Source organism: Takifugu flavidus, chromosome 16, assembly GCF_003711565.1.
Source record: "Takifugu flavidus isolate HTHZ2018 chromosome 16, ASM371156v2, whole genome shotgun sequence".
NCBI classification, from domain to species: Eukaryota; Metazoa; Chordata; class Actinopteri; order Tetraodontiformes; family Tetraodontidae; genus Takifugu; species Takifugu flavidus.
In genome coordinates, this window is record NC_079535.1 from 11,958,495 (window position 1) to 11,977,432 (window position 18,938).

Here is an 18,938-nt window from a genome sequence, read left to right on the forward strand (position 1 = left end):
TACAAAATAAATGTTGATTTAGCCCCACGCTAGCTTTAGCCTCTGCGTCCAGGGTTTCACTGTGGGGGATCTTTGGGCTACGAATGTTTTCAGCCTCAGCGAGACGCGGTCGTGGGTTTCTGCTGCGCATCAACCAAGATGTTCATGTTTCATCTACGGGTAAATTCAAATCGGGCTGAAGGTCAAACTCCACACGTGTGTATAATCTGGACACGTGTCAGAGCTGCAGCTTAGCATGTTTGCTATGTGAGGTATGCAGAGCAGCAGAAGAGGAGCTGATCCTGCCGTTGGGACCTGGAGCCTGTTAGCTCCACTATAACGGAGCTGATGGTCGACCGCCGGTCATCGCTGACGAAGGTGCCCACACGAGTGGGCCAACTGGACCTGAGGCGGCTCCTGCAGGAGGTTTCTCCCCTTGGACTGAATCAGATCCAGTCTTCTTTGTCAGAAGGTCCACTTGGTGTTGAGCAGAAGGTTCCTCACCCGTTCTGCTTGAAAGCATCTGACTAGCTTCATTAGCTGAAGCTGAATCAAGGAAAACTCTGTGAAGTCATGCATCAGGAGCTTGAAGATTAGCGTGTGTGTGTGTGGGGGGGGGGTATATAAGCTGGTGAACCCGTGTTGAGCCACAGGTTCTGTTTCAGGATGAATGGTCTTCTCTCTCTGTTCCTGCTGCTGTGTGTCCGTCAGGGCTGCTCAGAGGTTTCAGTCCATCAGGAGGACATCAAGAAGTTTTCAGACCACGATGAGAAGAAGCCCGATGTCCCTCCGGAGCTCCACAGCCTGTGGGATGAGCTCCTGGGTTTGAAGGAGCTGGTCCTGAGCCTTAAGGCGGCGGAGGTGGGGCAGCGTCAAGCCCAGCGTAGCATGGAGACCCAGCTGAGGGACTGGCAGGTGGAGTCTGAGCGGCAGAGACGGAGACTAGATCAGCTGGAGGACACGTTGCTCCGTCGGGCTGAGGAACCTCTAATGGAGCCGGGCTCCAGTCTGAGGAGGAGGGTGGAGAAGTTGGAGGTGCAGAGTGAAGGTGGGTCAGTCAAAGGTCCGTGTGGACACTTTCATGGTCTTATTTAGCTACTAGGGGACGCCCCAGTGCTCTAGTGGCTCTTCTAGTGGAGCTGAAGAACCTTCTGAGGGGCTTTTCATTAACACCTCCGCCATCGTTTTCATTCCTTTGCTTACAACGAAGTTCTAGTGCAGAACAAAAAGTGCTGCTGTTCTGTTTCAGCTCAAGCAGCTGAGGTGTCCACACTCAGGTCCAGGATGAACAGCAGTGAGAGCTCCTTTGAGGAGCATGTGAAGAAGAGCACAGGTAAGCCTCTGTCATCCCAGCTTCTTCATACCTGTCAGGATCATGTCAGGATCTCCAATAAGGCCTCTGAAGGCACACAAAACCAACCTAATGGGCCAGGAGAAAGGAGGCCTGGAGCTCAGAATCAACCTTCATGCTTGGTCCTTCTGTCCTCACGAGTAGATATTTCTGCTGACCTCGTTACCAGGACGACCACTCATTCCAAACCAGCTTTTCCAGATCTGCTCTGATCTCCATCCAGAGAACCTTCATGTCTCCTAATCTTCACTCTCTGAAGCTCCTCACCACAGGCCAGAGCCCCTGGAGGCAGCAGCTGCTCCCCTGAGCTGCTGCTCCTCACTTACCAACCTTTCCAGAGCAGAGTTCCATGCTGAGAGACGCCCATCTTCATCTTCATCTTCATCTTGATCAGCTTCAGTCTCTCTTATCTTTTCTCGGTCTCCACCAGAACCACCTTCAGTCTTCATCAGAACTGTCCTCAGCCAGCTTCAGGTTGTCTCAGGCTGGTCTGAAGGTCACATTTTAATGGAAGCTAGTGTTAGCATGTAGCTAAAGTCACATTTGGTCAGTTATATCTCAGGTAACCATGGTTACTGTCCGTCCACAGCCACGGCAACAGAGCTGCCGTTCCTGCAGATGAGACTGAGGGCGAGCGAGAGAACTTTGGAGGTGCTGAAGAGGAAGAACGCAGGTCACCATCATCATCCTCTTGCTCACATTGCTGGTGGTGATGTCATTTCCAGTCTGCTGATGTCACATCCTGTCTGTTGTTTCAGTCCTGGCTCTCAGAGTGTGTAGTACTGAAGAGCTGATAGAGGAGCTGATGAAACAGACCTCAGGTCAGATTATTGATCACCAAGCATTTCCTTATCTCAGTGGAAGCTTGAACAGAAGCTTCATCTTTAGGTTCACTCATTTTTCCCAGAATTCCAGGTGTCCAATAGCTCCTCTGAGCTGGAGAGACACGTGGACGTCCGACTTGAGGAGCTGAGCGCCACGACACACGGTAACGAAACTGATCGATGGCGGGTTCAACTCCAATCTGATCGATCAGTTATTGATTTTAGAGATGAGATGGAGGCTCTCAGGTAAAGAGGAGAGGTGGGTGAGTGGGCGTGGTCTCTGATGGAGCCACACCTGTGGCGTCCTCCCTGATGTTTGACCCACCTCTGGGTTCCTCTACGGGTGCTCAGAGCTTCCACAACCTCTGGAACATCCTCTGCTCTCTTCAAACAAATCATTAGACTTTCATAAGTCACTGAAAAAATTAACATTTGTTGGATGACGTATTGATGTGTTGAGCTGTCGAGCTCACTCGTTCATTCTTTCGTTCACTCGTTCATTCTTTCGTTCACTCGTTTATGTTTTTTTAGCTGTTCACTGTCGACTGAATGGACTCGAGCAGAACTTCACCAAGTCAGCAGAACGACTCGAGCTCTTCATCCACAGTGAGCATCCATCCACCCATCATTCATCCATTCATCCATCCATCATCCATCCATCCATCATCCATCATCCATCCATCATCCATCCGTCTCTCCTTCCCTCCCTTCCTTCCTTGTGTATTGATTCCAGATCAGTTATCAGTGATTGACAGCAGACTGAATTCCAGCCAAAATCACCTGGACCAGCTGAAGATCAATGCAGCAGGTTGGTCACATGATCTTGATGATAGTTGAGTTTTCAGTTTAAAACTTCTGTTACTGGAGGCCCTTTACTGGAGGGCCTGGTTACTGCAGGGCCTCGTTACTTGTGGGCCTCGTTACTGGAGGGCCTCGTTACTGTAGGGCCTCGTTACTGGAGGGCCTCGTTACTGTAGGGCCTCGATACCTAGGGCCTACAAAAACTATTGGTGCCAGAGACGGTCACATGACGCCTGTGACATCACTTTCACAGATCAAGGTCGTCGGCTGGGATCAGCGCAGACGCGCGTGGACGAGCTGCAGGTTGAAAACAGAGGTGAGCCACCTGTAGCTGCTACAGTTAGCATGTTAGCTGCCCAACATAAAGACAGAAGTCGCACGTTGACAAACAAACAATTCCTCTGACTCCAATTATGAGCATGCTGCTAATTAGCGTAGCTCTAACACCCGACAGACCTGTTTGTGTTTTCAGGTCAGTGGGACCAGATTTCATCCATTGAGTCCCGACTGAGAGAGAATCACACAGAAGGTGAATCTGTCAATAAACGAATAAAACAGATCAACTTTTACACACATAAAACTGGTTTAAACTTGTTCCAGTAAAGATCCTGTCTCCTGTTTAAGCCCTTTTTACACGTGTGTATCTGATGTGTGTAGTTTCTGGCCGTAGTTGCTCGTCTGTAGTTTCACACCTGAATGTTGTCGTCCAGCTCTGGAGGTCAGGTTGAAGGTCAGTGAGGAGCAGCTGGAGGAGCTGAGGACTGAACACACGGGTGACTGATCAGATATTGACGACCGGTCCGTGTGGACTCCGGCGCCGTGCTGATGATGTTTGTGTTGCTCAGCTCTCCGGGTCAGACTGGGATCAGCGGAGCAGCGGCTGGATCAGCTGAAGAGTCACGCTGATGGTAAACGGATGGAACTCGGCTGATCGGGGGCGGCAACAGTTGATCAAACCTGTTTCCTGTCAGGGCTGCAGGTCCAGCTGAGTGGGGGCGGAGCCACGCTCGACCAGCTGAAGATCAGTAACGCAGGTAAACGTCTGTCAAGGAGGATTAGGGCGGGGCTAAATTAGACAGGTGTAGAAGGACTTTGGAGGGGTGTAATGAGTGTATCGCCTCGGTTACCACATGGTCTCTGCTTCCATGAGTTAATCAACATCTCTGAATATTAAATGGCGAGGAGGTGAGGGACGCAGCCAATAACTGAGGCGCATGCTGAAACTGCTTACTGATGCCCACCACTAGAGGGCGACCAACCGTCTATGCTTCTGTGTCCTGACAGATGTCGTCTCCAGGCTGGAAGCTGCTCAAGTTGTCCACACAGGTGTGTGTGTGTGTGTGTGTGTGTGTGTGTGTGATTGGCTGCTATGTTTCTGCTGGGTTTTTTTGGGTTCAAAGGTCACCAAGGTGAACTCCAGAGTGAAAGTTGGGAATGTAATGTGATGGGTAGAATAGTTATCAATGTTTATGGTTAACATGCATCATGTGACCATCTGCTCTGCTTCTGTAGCGTTGGAGAGACGACTGAGTGAGGCAAACGTCCTGATGATGAAGCTACAGGTGCAGACTTCAGGTGATTTTTAACAAAGATGATTCTTCCACCTATCAAAGGTCAGAAACTTCTGAAACATGTCGCCAACACAAAGTCAGTTTAGAATCCACCAGTTGTTCGTCCTTCCTGTTTCCATAGTTCCATAGAGGTTAGCTTTGTTGATTCAGTGACAAGGGTGACAACTGTCCCAGGGAATTGTGGGGATTGTAGTTTTTCAGTGGGAACTCAGGAGATATTGAATCGGAATAACAAATGAACAACTGAAAAACCATTTTCTTTTTTTATCTGGTAACTCATAAAACTGTCAATACATACCCATTTCATCTGCTAGCATCTGATCATTAGCCACTCTGAATCAGCCTGTCCTGCTCCGGGTTTATTCCTGTTAAAGGCAGTTTTTCCTGCCGCTGTTGCTTGTTGGGTGGTGTGAGACGCCTTATGAGTAATATTGAAGTGAAATGATGAAGCCGTTAGTAATGAGTTAGGAATCAGCTGTTTTCTGCTTCCTGTAGAGCTGAAAGTTGAACTGGGAGCCGTCCAGGAACAGCTGGATGATGTGCAGGCAGCAGAGAAATCAGGTGATATCAAGCACCTTTTCTGTATTCAACTCATAATACACACACGTACAGGTGTGTGCATATAATCTTGACCCCCGTTTTTAGCAGTTGTTGAGCTGTTTTTGTTCCAGGTCAGCTGAAGGTGGCGTTCTCTGCTGGTCTGACAGATTCAGGATCTGTCGGACCCTTTGACGAGGAGACGACATTGATCTTCTCCAAGCCCTTTAGCAATGTTGGTGGTGCCTACAACCAGAGCACAGGTGAGCACAGGTGACTGGCCACGTGTTTCACTCCCGGGTAACAGGAGCTCCTCTGTGTGTCAGGCGTGTTCACAGCTCCAGTCCGAGGACTTTACTTCTTCAGCTTCACCGCCGGTGATTACCTCAGAGGATACACGGGCCTCTACCTGTACCGCAACAATAAGCCTGTCCTCTTCAACCTGGGCCTGAACAACCATGGTGGCCATGCTTCCATGTCCAGTGGTGTGGTCCTGATGCTGGAAGAGGGTGATGTGGTGTGCCTGCATTTGCCAGCCAGCTATCGTCTCTATGATGACTCCCAAAACCTCAGCTGCTTCTCTGGCTTCCTGTTGTTCTCCTTGTGAGCTGGCAGACCCGGAATCAGGGTACGAGTGATACATGGTGTCAACAATAACAGCTCGGATATCAGGATATACTAAACTTTACTTTTAAAGGACTTGTGAAGGCTAATAAATGAATTAGCTGGAACAAAACAGCTGTTTCAAACCAATTTTTATGAGTTGACAGTATCACAACTCTGTATTTAACATTACAGAAAATCAGCTCAGCAGTAAAACATTTTCACCCTGCTAACAAACTGTTTGGAAGACTAGTTGTCATTAAAAATACTGAAGCGAGAAAACATTGGTGTTACCATGACAACATCTAAAGGGTTTCTTTAAAGGGAATGAACTTGTCCCATTTTATCACAAACAGGAAATAAATTAATTGTTGGGAATTGAGGGATGCAAGTCACAATGTGAAATCAAGAGGAATAAGTTTGCTCAAAGTGGCATAGAACATCTTTAAACTAGTAAAATTGAAGATCAAAGATCAATAAAGTGAACGTACTGTTAGAGGATAAAAACAACTTGGTAAAAAGTTTGTTTTAAAAAAACATTCAAAGTTTCACGTAAGACTCAGAAGTTGAGAAAGTTCTGAAGAAAAATGGCTTCAGCACCTTCATCGGAGAGGAGGCGGGGTCTGTAGAAGAGGCGGGGTCTGTAGAAGAGGCGGAGTCTGCATAAGAGGCAGAGTCTGGAGAAGAGGCGTGGCCTGTAGAAGAGGCGGGGCCTGGAGAGCAGCTGGTGTCTGGAATGGCGTTAGTGAGGAGGGGCAGCAAGAGGAGCATCGAGCCGCCGTTCAACTGCCTGCAGGAGGAGGAGCGAGTACTCCTCCAGGAGAGCCGTCATCTTGGACTCCCCTAATTCTCCCATCATGCTCGGGGGGCCCAGAGGCAGACCGTTAAGCTCCACCCTCATGGCCTGGAAAGCCTCTGATAGGATAACGGCCATCTGATTCTGGTTGGCGGAGGAGTCGTCCCCCGACGAAGCGCTCACCTTCAGGAGACACAAACAGGTGAGTGACCCGACGGATGATGACGTCATCACTGATGAGGTCAGTGCTGGTGTCAGTGATCACACATCCTTGAACCGATCACATTCCGGAACATTCCTGAAGCATCTTATTTTCCTGACTCGCCACAACTTATCCCTCCTCCCTAAATATTGCCCTGCAATGTTTTCGAAGTGCTAGCTGTTAGCATGTTGCTATGGAAACAGGCAAGTGCACTGATGTTTGGTGGTAAGATTGGAACCAAATCTAACGTTTAAAATTCTGAATTAATTTTTACTTCGCTGCAAACTTTGAAGCTAACGTGAGAATAAATTTAGCCTTTTTTTTTTTTTTTAAATCCGAGAGTTAAAGAAACCGGTGGAAAAACCTCCATCTTCTCTCCTCACACTGACCTTCCGATACAGGTGTGTGGCTCTCCTGAAGCACCTCTGCAGGTCGTTGGTCAGAGCTCTGCAGGTCTCAACACTGATTGGCTCATCTGCAGAGACAACGGACAGTGGACTGGTTTCTATACTGGATCTACTGGATCCCAGCGTTACCTTTAATACAGCTGACGAGATCATCCTGTTCCTGAGACTGGAGCAGGTCACTGGGATTAAACTGGTTCAGATCAGATTTAGCAGATAGATTCATCTTTGTTTATGCTAAGGATGTTTTCCTCTTCACACAGTAGGTTTGTCATGGTGTTCCTCAAGGTTCTGGACCGGGTCCAGTCCTTTTAGGGGACATTATTCAGCTGGTTTGCAACTATGCTGATGACACAGCTGGATTTATCTATTATAGAATAAAACCAACTGATCCTGTTTGATCTTCAGATGTGCAGCAGCGTTAATGCAAGAAAAGAGAAGAAAGAAGTTCTGACCCGAGTCGACTCCCGGTTCTGCTGGTGTCTCGTCCTCCTGAGGGGGTGGAGTCGATAGGGACGCGGGTACCGATGGAGGCCGTGAAGGCGAGAAAGAGGAGAGAGAGGGCTTGTCTGGTAGGGGTCTGCTGCCCCCGGGGACCCGAGTGTGCAGGGTCCGAGTGGGCGGGACCGCTTGGTTCCCCTGACTACTCAGAGGAGATGAGAGGGTCACGACGACAGGTGCCACAGCGGCGTGAGGGGGTGTGGCCACAGTGGCGTGAGGGGGTGTGGCTACAGCGGCGTGAGGGGGTGTGGCTACAGCGGCCGGGAGAGTGTCTTTGACCTGCGAGCACGGTGCCACTGAAGGGTCCTCGGTGGGCTCGGGCAGATGAATGCCTTCACCCACGGAGACGGAACGGGACATTTTGGCTTTGGAGCTGGTGGTGGGACTCATGTAGGAGCGCGGCACCACTGGAGTGGAGGAGGCTGAAGATGAAGGCTTCCTCACCGTGGGCTGGGGGAGTTCCTGCAGGGGGGACCTTGGCGATGCAGGAGCTGGCCTCTGGAGGCTGGAAGCTAATGACTGGGGTTGTCTCGGAGAGGAGGGGAGGGTCGTGGGGCGCTGAAGAGGGAGGGGCAAGTGAAGGGACACGTCTGTGGAAGAAGGAAAGGATAAAGTAGCGAGTTAAGACCAAATCCAAGCATGAGGATCACGTTGGAGAGATCTTTACCAGGACAGGTCCCCGGTCCAGTCTGGACTCACACCAGTTCTGCTTTTACAACTGTCCCTGTTACCTGTGTTGCTCACTAGGCTTTGGACTGACTGAGTCTTCCGAAGTTCTGATGAGGGGTTCCCTTGGTTCCTCTCAGAATCAGCAGCCATTTGGACCCTCTTCTTCAGTGGTGGGTTCTGGGGGGCCTGCATGGACGTCCCCTTGTCGTCCACCAGGCTCTGCTGGACTCGGCTCCCCTCCTGTGGAGGCTGTGTTTGGCCTTTACTGGTCTGGTTGTGTTTAGGTTTTTGGTCGTGTAACAGGTCCTGGTTCATCATCTGAGGTTGGAGTTCAGAGATCTCTGATTGGACCTTTTCCTCTGATCCTCCAGTTCCTCTAGCAGCTAAAGTTTGGCAGGAAAGGACCGTATGACTAGGGAGGATGGAGAACCAGAGTTATGATCTAAAGTAACAGAACCAGTGGGGTTTCAGAGGGATTTAAAGACTTTGGGTCTATTTTACCTTCCTCCTGAACTTTGGGTGAAGAACCTCGAGGAGATGCTGAGATTATCACTGGAGCTCTGACTTGCTCTGCTTGGACTTCCTGTCACAACACAGTTTAAACGTCCATTAAAGGCCCAGTTCACGATGGCCGGAACATTTGATCCCTCCTCTAATGCTGCCGAGGCTACCTGGGTTGGACAGCTCAGCTAGCGTGACAAAGTGTTCCTTCAAGAAAGCTTCCTGGTCTGGGGTCTGAAGAACCACCTGAGCCTCTGCTCCTCTGCCCATCTCCTCTTCGTCCTCCTCCAGCCCTGAGGAGTTCCCATCCGCACTGGAAGGTTCTGTGGTTGATAAACCAGTTAAAACCACCAGATTTGTGCCTTGGTTCCGTGCTACCAGGCTAAAGCTAATGCTAGGACTACATTCACTGGTCATGATGCGTGTGTCAACAACACATTGGACCAACAGGAGTTCTTCTCACCTTCTCCTGGTTGGACTGGACTTGACAAACTGGAGTTGAAGCCAAGGGAGCAGCCGCTGTCCGGGCTGGGTTTGTCCTGCTGTCCGTCTGCAGCAGGACACGCCTCCTTCACCTGGAACTCGCTGACAGGAAGGGGCGGGGTTTAGATAGGCTGGCTCTGTGATGGACAGGAAGAACCGCACTCACCTTTCTACCAGGCTCACAGTGTCCTCCCACTGGTCAGGATACAGCACCGGCTTCTCCTCGTCCGGGGTTTGACTGGACAGCCTGATGTAGTTGGGCCTGTGATTGGTCGTCGTCCCCTTATCCGTCAACTAGAGAGGGTAAATTAAAAGCTTCTTTCAAAGAATTGATCCCACAATGCACTGGTGCCGTCATGTGATCTGTACTCCAGCATGTTGCTCACCCACGCCGAGGTGACCTGCAGGCTGACCGTGCTCCCCAGCTCCTGCTTGGACCGGTGCCGTCCCACCTCTGGGACTGGACTCACCCCTTTGGGACAGCTGCTGCTGGTGCTGCTGGGGGATGTTTTCACCTGAGGGGGCGGGACAACAGTCAGGTGATCAGTCAGTGACGCTTTCACATCAAACTGGAAATGGAGGCTTGGTACCTCCAGCTGCTCGTCCTCCTCGGCACAGTAGGATTCCAGCATTCTCAGGTCCAACATGGACTTCACCATAAGAAGATCGTCCTCAGAGCCGGCGTCCCTGCTGGACCAGCGCCGGCGGGGCGTCCGAGCCCCCATTTGCTCCTGGAGCAATCCCAAAGAGAGAGAGGAGGAGGTTAGCAACGCTTTCTTAAAGCAGAGGAGGAAGAGTTGGTGAAACCAAACACCCTGAACGCAGCACGTGGCATTCACTGACCTTGGTGCTGTTGGCAGTGTTACTGGGTGAATCTGTAAATAAACAAAACAACATTTGTAAGACGTGACCTGGACATTTCACTGCTGACGTGACGCGGGGGCTGACCTCTGTTCTGGTCCTCTTCCTCCTCCTCCTTGTCACTGTTTGACGACAGGGTCACGACACGAGGAAACGACGCGTCCCTGCTGCGCGTGCGCGTCAACACCATCACGTCAGCACAAACCGGTTTAAGGGGAACCAGGTCAAGTCTTATAATCAGGTTACCTCAGAGTCACCAGGTTCTGCTGCGCTGCATTCTGGGAGTTCAGGAGCCGAAGGTCGGCGAGTCGCTGACGCATCCTGATGGTCAACTGAGGACTGAGGCGCCATACGAAGATACAGCTGCGCACACACGCGTTTCAGTTTAAGCATGAAGTATTACAATTCTGGTCACATGACCAGTGATGTCGTCACAGGGAGTAATGATGTCATAATTACGGACCTGTCTCCAGAGACGGTGATCAGGTGTCGACAGTCACTGCTGAACTTCATCCCTGTTACAATCTCTACACACACAGAACAACAGTGACACAACAGAAGGTTCTTCATCATCATCATCATCATCATCATCATCATCATCATCATCATCATCAACACATCTGCCCCCCCCCTCACCAGAGTGTCCAAACATGGTGGCCACACACTCTCCAGAGTAGAAGTCAAAGATGCTGATGTTCTTATCTGAACAGGAGGTGGCAATGAAGAGACCTGAAGGGTCGATCTGCACCTACAGAGACAGGAGGGTACAGTAAGGACCCTGACAGAGGCCACAGCGGCTGTCGCCATGGTAACGCAGGAGGAGTTGTGGAGAGACTGACCTTGATGAGTGTTCCGTCTTCACCCTGAGAGCCTTTGTAGAACTTCTTCTGTTTCCCATTGCTGATGTTAAAGATCCTGCAGAAGCAAGAGGACTTGACCCCTGACTCTCTCTCTCTCTCCCTCCCTCACACACACACACACACACACACACACACACACACACGGTAGTGTGTGTATTACCTGATGCTGCGGTCCTGACAGCCCACTGCAGCGTACTTCCGGGTGGGTTCCACGTCCATGTCGTAGAGCGTCGTCTTCCTGACCACGTGATGAGTCCGTGTGAACTCCAAACCCTCGTCGGTCTGTCGCCATGGAGACAAGAAGAGGTGAAGATGGCTGCAGCGATTGATACCCGCGTCATCAGTGAGCATCATGATCCAACGTGGCTTCACCTGCTCAGCGGTGCGAAAATACACGCTCTTGTCGGCGCCACAGCTGATCATCCTCACCTTCCCCTCATTGGCTGAAACACAGGAAGTGGATATCCAACAGGAAGGGCTGACAGCTAGTGTCAAAGTCACATGACATGAACTCACTGGTGAAGCGGACGGAGGTGATGGAGGACGAGTGCTCGTCCAGAGTCTGCACCAGGCTGTAGTCTCGGCCTGCATCCAGAACGTGGATCAGACGGTCCCGACTGGCTGTGGCTAACAATTGGAGTCCTGTGGGGGGGGCAGGCGGTACCTCTTGACCTCTGTGTTGGGATCAGGTGACATGAATGAAGCAGGTTCTCACCTGTGTCCGGTTTGGAGTACTCAAGACAGAGAATTTCTGAGTCATGAGCCTGAACGTTCAGGATCTCCTCCATAGTGTCCAGACTGTGGATCCTGAGGACGCCCACGCGGTCTCCAGAGGCCAGGTGTTGTCCATCAGGACTCACCCTCAGGGTCCTAAGCCCCGCCTTGCTCTGGTCAGCCTGCTGTCCGTCTGTTGGCCCCGCCTTCTCCGAGCTGCCGCCGCAGACCGCGGTGCAGTCGGCGTCTAGGAGGCAGTTGATGTCATCCACGTAGATCACCTCCTGCAGATCCTGAGGGGTCAGGTGTGTGTGCAGGTGTGGTCGTTCGTGAGCAGGTACAGGTGGAGGTGTGTGTAAACAGCAGCGTGTTGTCGTACGTGACTCAGGACGTTCCTGTTGATGGTGTTGTGGCTGCCGAGGTTCCACAGTCGGATGGTGCTGTCTGACGAGCAGGACAAGAAAGAGCCAGGCCCCGCCCCCCTGCCGGCTCCTCCCCCTCCCTCTGGATACACCTGTGGAACAGACCAGGGCGGCTGTTGAACCTGGGGTGACCAACCGGACGTGTCCTCTTTGTCCCTGATGTGTTAAAAATTTTCTGGCGAGACCCAACCGGGCCCCCGCACGGCCGGAGCAGAGTGGCGCTCACCTCCACGCTCCACACGCAGGACGAGTGGTACAGGGCGGAGTACAGCTTCCCAACCCTGCGGAGGTCAGAGACGTCGCCAATGTCCCACACGTAAATGCTGTGGTCGCTGTAGATGCAGGACAGCCAGCGGTGAGCGGGGTCGTAGGTCACGGCCACGGTGTCGGGATAACGGCTCCCCGGCTTGCAGGAGAACAGCTGACTGAGGAAGGGGACGAAGGTCATTTAAAGAACTCACCAGTACCGAATGAACAGAGATTAGTTGTCATGGTAACAGGCCTGAAACCGTCTTTTGAGTGTTGCTGTATCGTCACTCAGTGAAATAATGAGCTGATGAGTTGTCAACACCCCAAGAGACGGCGGGCGAGCTGCATTATGGGTACTCAGGCTGTTTGTTGCCATGGAAACTTTACCTGGCGTCCACCATACTGGCAACGTCAGTTCCGAGGCTGTGTGGGCGGGGCAAAGTGCACCGGAAGTGCAGGTCGACGGGGCTGAAAGCTCGAACGGTCCCATCGGAACAACCACAGAAGATCAAGTCATCCGTGATGGACAGACAGGTGGCCTGAGACACCTGGAGACAGAGGGAACTCTGGGTAAATGCCCGAAAGATCAGCTGACGGCGACGTGTGGTGGATGCTGATGTAATGAGGATCAAAGATTGTGTCTTTCATGTTCTGTTGCGTCGGCTGTTTGTGATGAATGAATGCCTGAATGACTGAATGAACAGTGTTGTTTACCTCGTGTTGAGAGGAGTTCCTGTATGTATGCTAGCAGAACGACAGCGTGGCTACCAGTGAGGCTAAACGCTATTACAGCAGGTCAAGTTTGGGCTCCTGGTCAGAGTTTCTGTTCCTGTGAAGTTCAGAAGGTGGAAGATGAAAAGCATCTCAGCTAAACTACCACTACTAGCTAAGGCAAAGGGACGTTTGTGCCCCTCAGCAGAGGTTTGGGCCCCCACAGTGTTAGTAGCCAGCATCACTGCTTCTGTAGCAGCCAAGAGTCCTTCAGTTTTTGCTGGAGGGATGTTCTTCTTAAGTTCTGTCGGGTTCCCGGACCTCAGGCTGATCCACAGAGTTACAATGATGTTCAGAACCTTCAGCTGGAGCCTCTCGAGGTGGCCCATGGTGGACCTGAGGTGTGTTCAGGATCATTATCCATCAGCCATCCTCTGTTCATCATCCAGTCTTTTGTCTACCTGTGAATGTTGTGCTGAGGGCGAGGAGAGGAAGCTCCAGCTTCTGACAGTCTTCTCAGGTGCTCAGAGGAACTCATGGCTGCTGATTATTGGGACAAGACTAGAAGAGTCTGGGTATTTAAAAAGCTTTGATGTTAGCATCAGCTAACAAGCCATGCTAACGAAGGTCTAATGGTTAAAGGTCTCCTGGGATTCTCAATCTTTTCTCTTTACACTTTAAATCTGTCCAAATCAGAGTGTTTCATTTGTAAATTTAGTACTTCTGGAGAGCATTTCAACCTCCACCTGTCTGACCTGAAATGTTGACCAGGGCCAAACGTTTGCAGGCAGTAGCTGACTGATTATAACCAGTCCAAAAAAAGCCAAAGCCCAAGAGAATGCTAACAGGTTGCTTGTGTACTACAGTGGTGTGTGCAACATTCTGGTGAACTGCCCAATGGAGTGAGAGGACATCAATGGAACCAGTGAGGAGTGACTGAATCCAACTGTGTCGAGAACTTACGGAGGCGGCGTCAACTGTCTGCACAGGAAGCAGATGAGGAAGCAGAGGAACTTTCTGTTAGCAAACATTAGCTGATGGACAGTGTTCAGATTGACAGAGCTCACACACACACCTGTAGCCCAGCCGTGATGTCACAGTGTAACAGGGAACGTGTTTGAAGACAGGTGAGCAGGTCAGGTGACCAGAGAGGTTCACCAGCACCAGACAACAATGCTAACTCATATCTGCTGCTAATGTGTGAAGGATAATTCACACAGCTAAAAACTGCTAAAAACAGCAAACTGGGTCGTTGATGCTAAAAGATTGGTGCTAACTAGTTCCAGTAGCCTGGCAGCTAACTCGGCTACGGTCTGTTGCTGTCACCTTGGAGAGCCTGTTAACAGATAACGCTGTAAAAGATGGAAGGACGGAACTACTGACTAGCGGCTATGAACTTTTATTAAACTGCTACTTTATGTATTTTTTATTAACTCTGAAAATCATGATAAAAGAAGGGAAACTGCCTGTGCTGACCCGACCAGCCTGCTCTGAGCCGCAGCGCTAACACGTAATGCTGGAATCGGCACTGACAACAACCAGAGCCCGGGTCAGCGCCGCCCCGTCCCGCGTTCTGGTCCATTCATCTCAAGCACACATCCTAAAATGGCCATGCTGACTCACCCGTAGCTCCACCCACTTGTCGAGGAGTCGCCGGTCGTTGAACACACACAGCAGGCCAGAGGAAGTGATGCAGAACGTAGAGGAGGCCTGTTTGCCCCGCCCACACACCACGTCGCTGAAGAAATTGTTCCTGAGTTCTCCCAGAAGCCCCGAACGCCCCAGCAGAGGCACAGTAGAGTTCACCTGCACACACCGACCAATAGGGATGAGCAACGGGGACGGGCGTTTGACAGCTGGCGAGGGCGCGGCCGACCTTGGAGGTCTTGGCGTGATCCAGGTACCAGAACTTGACATGTCGGTTGCCGGCGGTGACAAAGTAGGAGCTGTCGTCGGAGAAGGAGACGGCCGACACCTTGCTGGAGACCTTGTTGGCGGCGACCAGGACGTTTTTCTGAGAAACAAACGTCATCATCGAAATCCGCACCAGCACCGATCTGGATTAGAGGAGGGGCTTCCGAACCTTCCAGTTCCACACGTTGACCATCATGTCGTGCTGGTATCCCACACTGACGATGTACTTCCCGTTAGGAGAAAACGCCACGCAGGCGACGCCGTATTTATGCTCCAGCAACTCGCTGACCTGCAGACGCTCCGACACGTCCCAGACCCGCACCGCCGGCATGTGACCGCTCTGGGGGAGTAAGAGAATGAGAGGGCGGGGCCAGAGATGGAGGTGAACAGAGGGGCGGGGCCAGAGATGTTGGTGAACAGAGGGGCGGGACCAGAGATGTTGGTGAACAGAGGGGCGGGACCAGAGATGGAAATAATGAAGAGGCGGGGCCAGAGAGGGAAAAGGGGAAGGGGCGGGGTCAGATATGTTGTTGAAGAGAGGGGCGGGTCAGAGAGGAAAAATAATGAAGGGGCGGGGCCAGAGATGGAAATAATGAAGGGGCGTGGTCAGAGAGGGATAATAATGAAGGGGCGGGGCCAGAGATGTAGGTGAACATACACAAGCGAAATCTGTTTAGTACATATTTAAATGTTCTCAGTTTTTCATCATGATTGTCCACATTTCTAATATAAGGAATGATGAAGCTGAGCCTGTGCAGCGGGATCCACTGGGACCAGCAGCGAAGCGGGCTCAGGTAGACCAGGACCAGACTCACCTCTCCTGTGACCACATACTTCCCATCTGGAGAAAAGGCCAGTGTGGTGATGGCTTTCCTAAAACACCGAGAGCACACCGAGGTTCCAGACATGAACACGGATGAATGGGATCAGCACTAAAGGACTACGTTAATAAACATTAATAAAATAAACTCCCACCAGCATAGCTGATTCTGTAATAAAGTAATAATCTAATAAAAAGGTAATAAATGCTACGCTCATCTGAAGTGAGAGCTCCTTTTACCTGGAACTGTTGAAAATGTGCTGCTGTTTGTTCTTCTGAGGGTTCAACAGGACGACAACACACCTGAACATGAAGAGGTTAGCAAGTTAGCGCAGCCACATTCCCACCTTCCTCCCAACATCATTAAAGCCGGAATATCTTTATTCTTCTTTTGAACGTGTTTCATTTCTATACACATGGGGGGGAAAAGGTTTTCATTCTGAAACGAAGTACAGCACGGATCAGATTTTGATATCATCCCTTCCTCTCTTTCGTGTGGTGTCTCTCGCTCCGTCCACATTAACCCCCGCTGAAGCCCCGCCCCCCTCGCTCCACTGACCCATTTCTTCTTCACTGACCATAAACCGAAGAAGCTCCAGCCAATCAGCAGCTGCGCCTCATTCAAACACTGGCCCTCACACATTCCCAACATTCCTCCGGGCTGAAACTGGGACGGCTGACCTGTGAGGTCCCCCTTCATTAGATGACCGATTAATACGGTTTAATGAGGTCATCAGAACTGATCAGTCATGTGACAGGATGAGGCTGTGTCCAAAATCCCCCCATGTTCCCTAAACAGTGCACTAACTAGTGAGGATGGATGGATGTTAAGTGCATTCAATACATCCCATCATCTTTTGGGGGGTCACACAAGCTACACAGATGATAATTACTCATTAATAACCAAGTTAATCACTAATAAGCTGAGGTTTTTTTTGCATTTCTTAAATCTTTGGGATCAAATTCACTTCTGACCTGGTACAAAATCCAGATTTGAAGAACCTTTAGAGGGGCAGATTCCTCACAGAGTTCTGAGGTTCCCCGTGGGAACGCCGCTTCTGGAAACCCGCGTTTAATCTGACAATCTGATCTGAAACTTCACAGAAGGTCTATTCTTTCATCGTGATGTTCTCATGACTCTAATCTCCACCGCTGCATTAGCGTCTCACAGAACCCCCCCTCAGCGGTCGCGACGGGTTTACAGTGACCCAACACTCACATTTCACCTCCCTCCAGGTTAAAGTCTAAAGGCCTTTATAGACCGCGCGACTTTAACCACCTCATAAGGCCGTGGAAGGCTCTGATCTATGTCGATATGTCAGCGTCAGCTCGCACCGTATCGGCGCGCGTGATCAATCTACGGCGAAAACCAATCAAAAACAATGGGGGGAATCAGGCTGGAAGCCCTGACGTGGAGGCACATCGAACGATTCTGGTCATCTTCATGTCTGTGACGGCCCAAAATCGCACAGTGTGTGTGTGTGTGTGTGTGTGTGTGTGTGTGTGTGTGTCTCACCCAGCGGGATACGCCAGTAGTCCAGTTTGGGGGTCGCAGGCCAGAGCTCGGTTCCCTGGAGCTGTGATACCCAGAACCTTCTCCAGGTGTATCTGGAGAACAAAGACCATCAATGATCATATTGTGGGACATCAAGTCAGGGTGTGTGTTCTGGGCATGTAGCAGGTCCCAACACACACACACACACACACACACACACTGATCAAACAGCGTGATTCAGCTGCAGACGGGGCGTCAAAGGCGTGTTCAAACCTGACTCTGAACATATTTGTCTCCTTCAGGAGATCAAATGAGATCCTGAATCAAAACAAATGTGATGAAACTGACCCTTCCTGGAGCAAATGGCTCATTACAGCAACGCCAAATGTTTTTGGTGGTCTGCTCTCAATGTTCTGAAGAGGAACCATCAGCAGAACACAAAGACACACCCGAGGAACATCCTCAAGGTGGGCAGATGATCAGACCAGGTCAGGACCTGAAGGTGGTGCCGGGGTTCGGATCTACACTCCTGAAAACGCCACCGGCAGACAGTTCAAACAGGGAGCAGAGCATTCTGGGATGTGGGCTGAGCCATGGAAGCCCTGCAGGGACCAACAGGAGAAACCAGACTGACAGGTACCTTCCTTTAAACATTGGACCACAACGAAGGTCCAGTTTTCCCAAAACAAGATCCAAAGCAAGTCTGACCCAAGCTTACACTCAAGCTTTCTAGGTCTTAGCAGAGCGCGCAAGATCAATGCTCGAACCACGCACGCGTGTGCAATGTTCGTGTTCTTCAATATTTATATTAGTGGTGATTAACAGGAGGTAGAATAATCGCTGCACTATGTCACAGAACTGACACACTCCACGCGCGCGCGTGTGTGTACGTGTGTGTGCGTGCGTGCGATTGCCTTGTCGCCGCGGTCCTCTTTGTGCCGCGCGTTGCCGCTCCGCCTCCGGAGTTTAATTGACGGGGAGCGCAGCAGGTTCTTGATGCGGCTCCGGATCGTGCCGCTTCCCTCCGCCGTCATCTCGCCGTTAGCCGCTCAGCTAGCTGCTTTTCTCACCGGCTACCGCCTGTATTTGTCTCCTCCGACGCCGCGGTCATGCTCCCCGCCTGGGTCCGCCTGGGTACTGAGAGAATTGACGGACTCCGGTTCTCCCGCTGCCGTACCGCATCGTTGACCCGCGTCGCGGTAAAGCCACGAAGCGGCCTCAACAAGAACCGAAGAAGAACGACCGCCTGGCGCATCGACGTCAACGGCCCGACGACGATGTCGTGAGCACTTCCGGTCGAGCTTTCAGGAATAATAACTCTTAATAATTGTGTCAATTTCTCAATTACAATCACATCGGACGTTTTAAGTGTGAAAGCAACAATACACATAAAAAAAATAACGACGTGATTGCTTCACACTTGATGTGAATCTTTAATATAATTGTTCATGAGGTAGGAGATTGAATCGTCTTTAGTCAGACGCCACGTTAACTAAACTGAGACTAAACTTATGTCTCTACTTTGTAACGACGGAGATATAAAGTTTTGTTATTAAACGTTCGTTAACGTCCCACTGGTATTTAGCAGTGCTTTTATTTTGATTGCGGTTTCTGACATTTCCGGCGCGACTGTTGTCAACCTGACGCACTTCCGCCGCGCCACGCAGCAG

The 18,938-nt window shown here is 50.9% G+C and overlaps 2 protein-coding genes across 6 annotated transcripts; one reads left to right on the forward strand and one right to left on the reverse strand.

The window, feature by feature from the left end:
• The first annotated feature begins 65 nt into the window (after window positions 1–65).
• On the forward strand, window positions 66–5,948 carry LOC130512986 (EMILIN-1-A-like). 3 transcript variants are annotated; one of them, XM_057011520.1, is made up of 17 exons: window positions 66–1,027; window positions 1,229–1,312; window positions 1,920–2,003; window positions 2,089–2,151; window positions 2,238–2,318; window positions 2,686–2,760; window positions 2,888–2,962; window positions 3,209–3,271; window positions 3,410–3,484; window positions 3,666–3,728; window positions 3,801–3,863; window positions 3,927–3,989; window positions 4,240–4,281; window positions 4,468–4,530; window positions 5,022–5,087; window positions 5,198–5,326; window positions 5,371–5,948. In XM_057011520.1, the coding sequence occupies exons 1-17, from the start codon at window positions 646–648 to the stop codon at window positions 5,442–5,444; spliced, it is 1,545 nt and encodes a 514-aa protein (XP_056867500.1). In that variant the 5' UTR covers window positions 66–645; the 3' UTR covers window positions 5,445–5,948. The 3 variants fall into 3 exon arrangements, with proteins under 3 accessions (XP_056867500.1, XP_056867498.1, XP_056867499.1); XM_057011518.1 differs by having other exon boundaries at window positions 5,390–5,948; XM_057011519.1 differs by having other exon boundaries at window positions 3,428–3,484; window positions 5,390–5,948.
• mapkbp1 (mitogen-activated protein kinase binding protein 1) lies at window positions 5,802–18,859 on the reverse strand. 3 transcript variants are annotated; one of them, XM_057011492.1, is made up of 31 exons: window positions 18,183–18,859; window positions 17,290–17,381; window positions 16,014–16,076; window positions 15,769–15,826; window positions 15,123–15,293; window positions 14,916–15,053; window positions 14,663–14,845; window positions 14,003–14,020; window positions 12,716–12,876; window positions 12,306–12,504; window positions 12,037–12,171; window positions 11,659–11,950; window positions 11,460–11,585; window positions 11,316–11,386; window positions 11,104–11,225; window positions 10,923–10,998; window positions 10,720–10,831; window positions 10,547–10,610; window positions 10,330–10,446; window positions 10,171–10,247; window positions 10,066–10,097; window positions 9,813–9,953; window positions 9,609–9,737; window positions 9,389–9,516; window positions 9,203–9,324; window positions 8,910–9,062; window positions 8,740–8,821; window positions 8,301–8,650; window positions 7,524–8,159; window positions 7,054–7,139; window positions 5,802–6,645 (listed from the first exon to the last, which is right to left on the reverse strand). In XM_057011492.1, exons 1-31 carry the CDS (start codon window positions 18,300–18,302, stop codon window positions 6,409–6,411), a joined length of 4,491 nt encoding a protein of 1,496 aa, XP_056867472.1. In that variant the 5' UTR covers window positions 18,303–18,859; the 3' UTR covers window positions 5,802–6,408. The 3 variants fall into 3 exon arrangements, with proteins under 3 accessions (XP_056867472.1, XP_056867471.1, XP_056867474.1); XM_057011491.1 differs by having other exon boundaries at window positions 10,171–10,250; XM_057011494.1 differs by lacking the exon at window positions 14,003–14,020 and having other exon boundaries at window positions 10,171–10,250.
• Window positions 18,860–18,938: the final 79 nt, after the last annotated feature.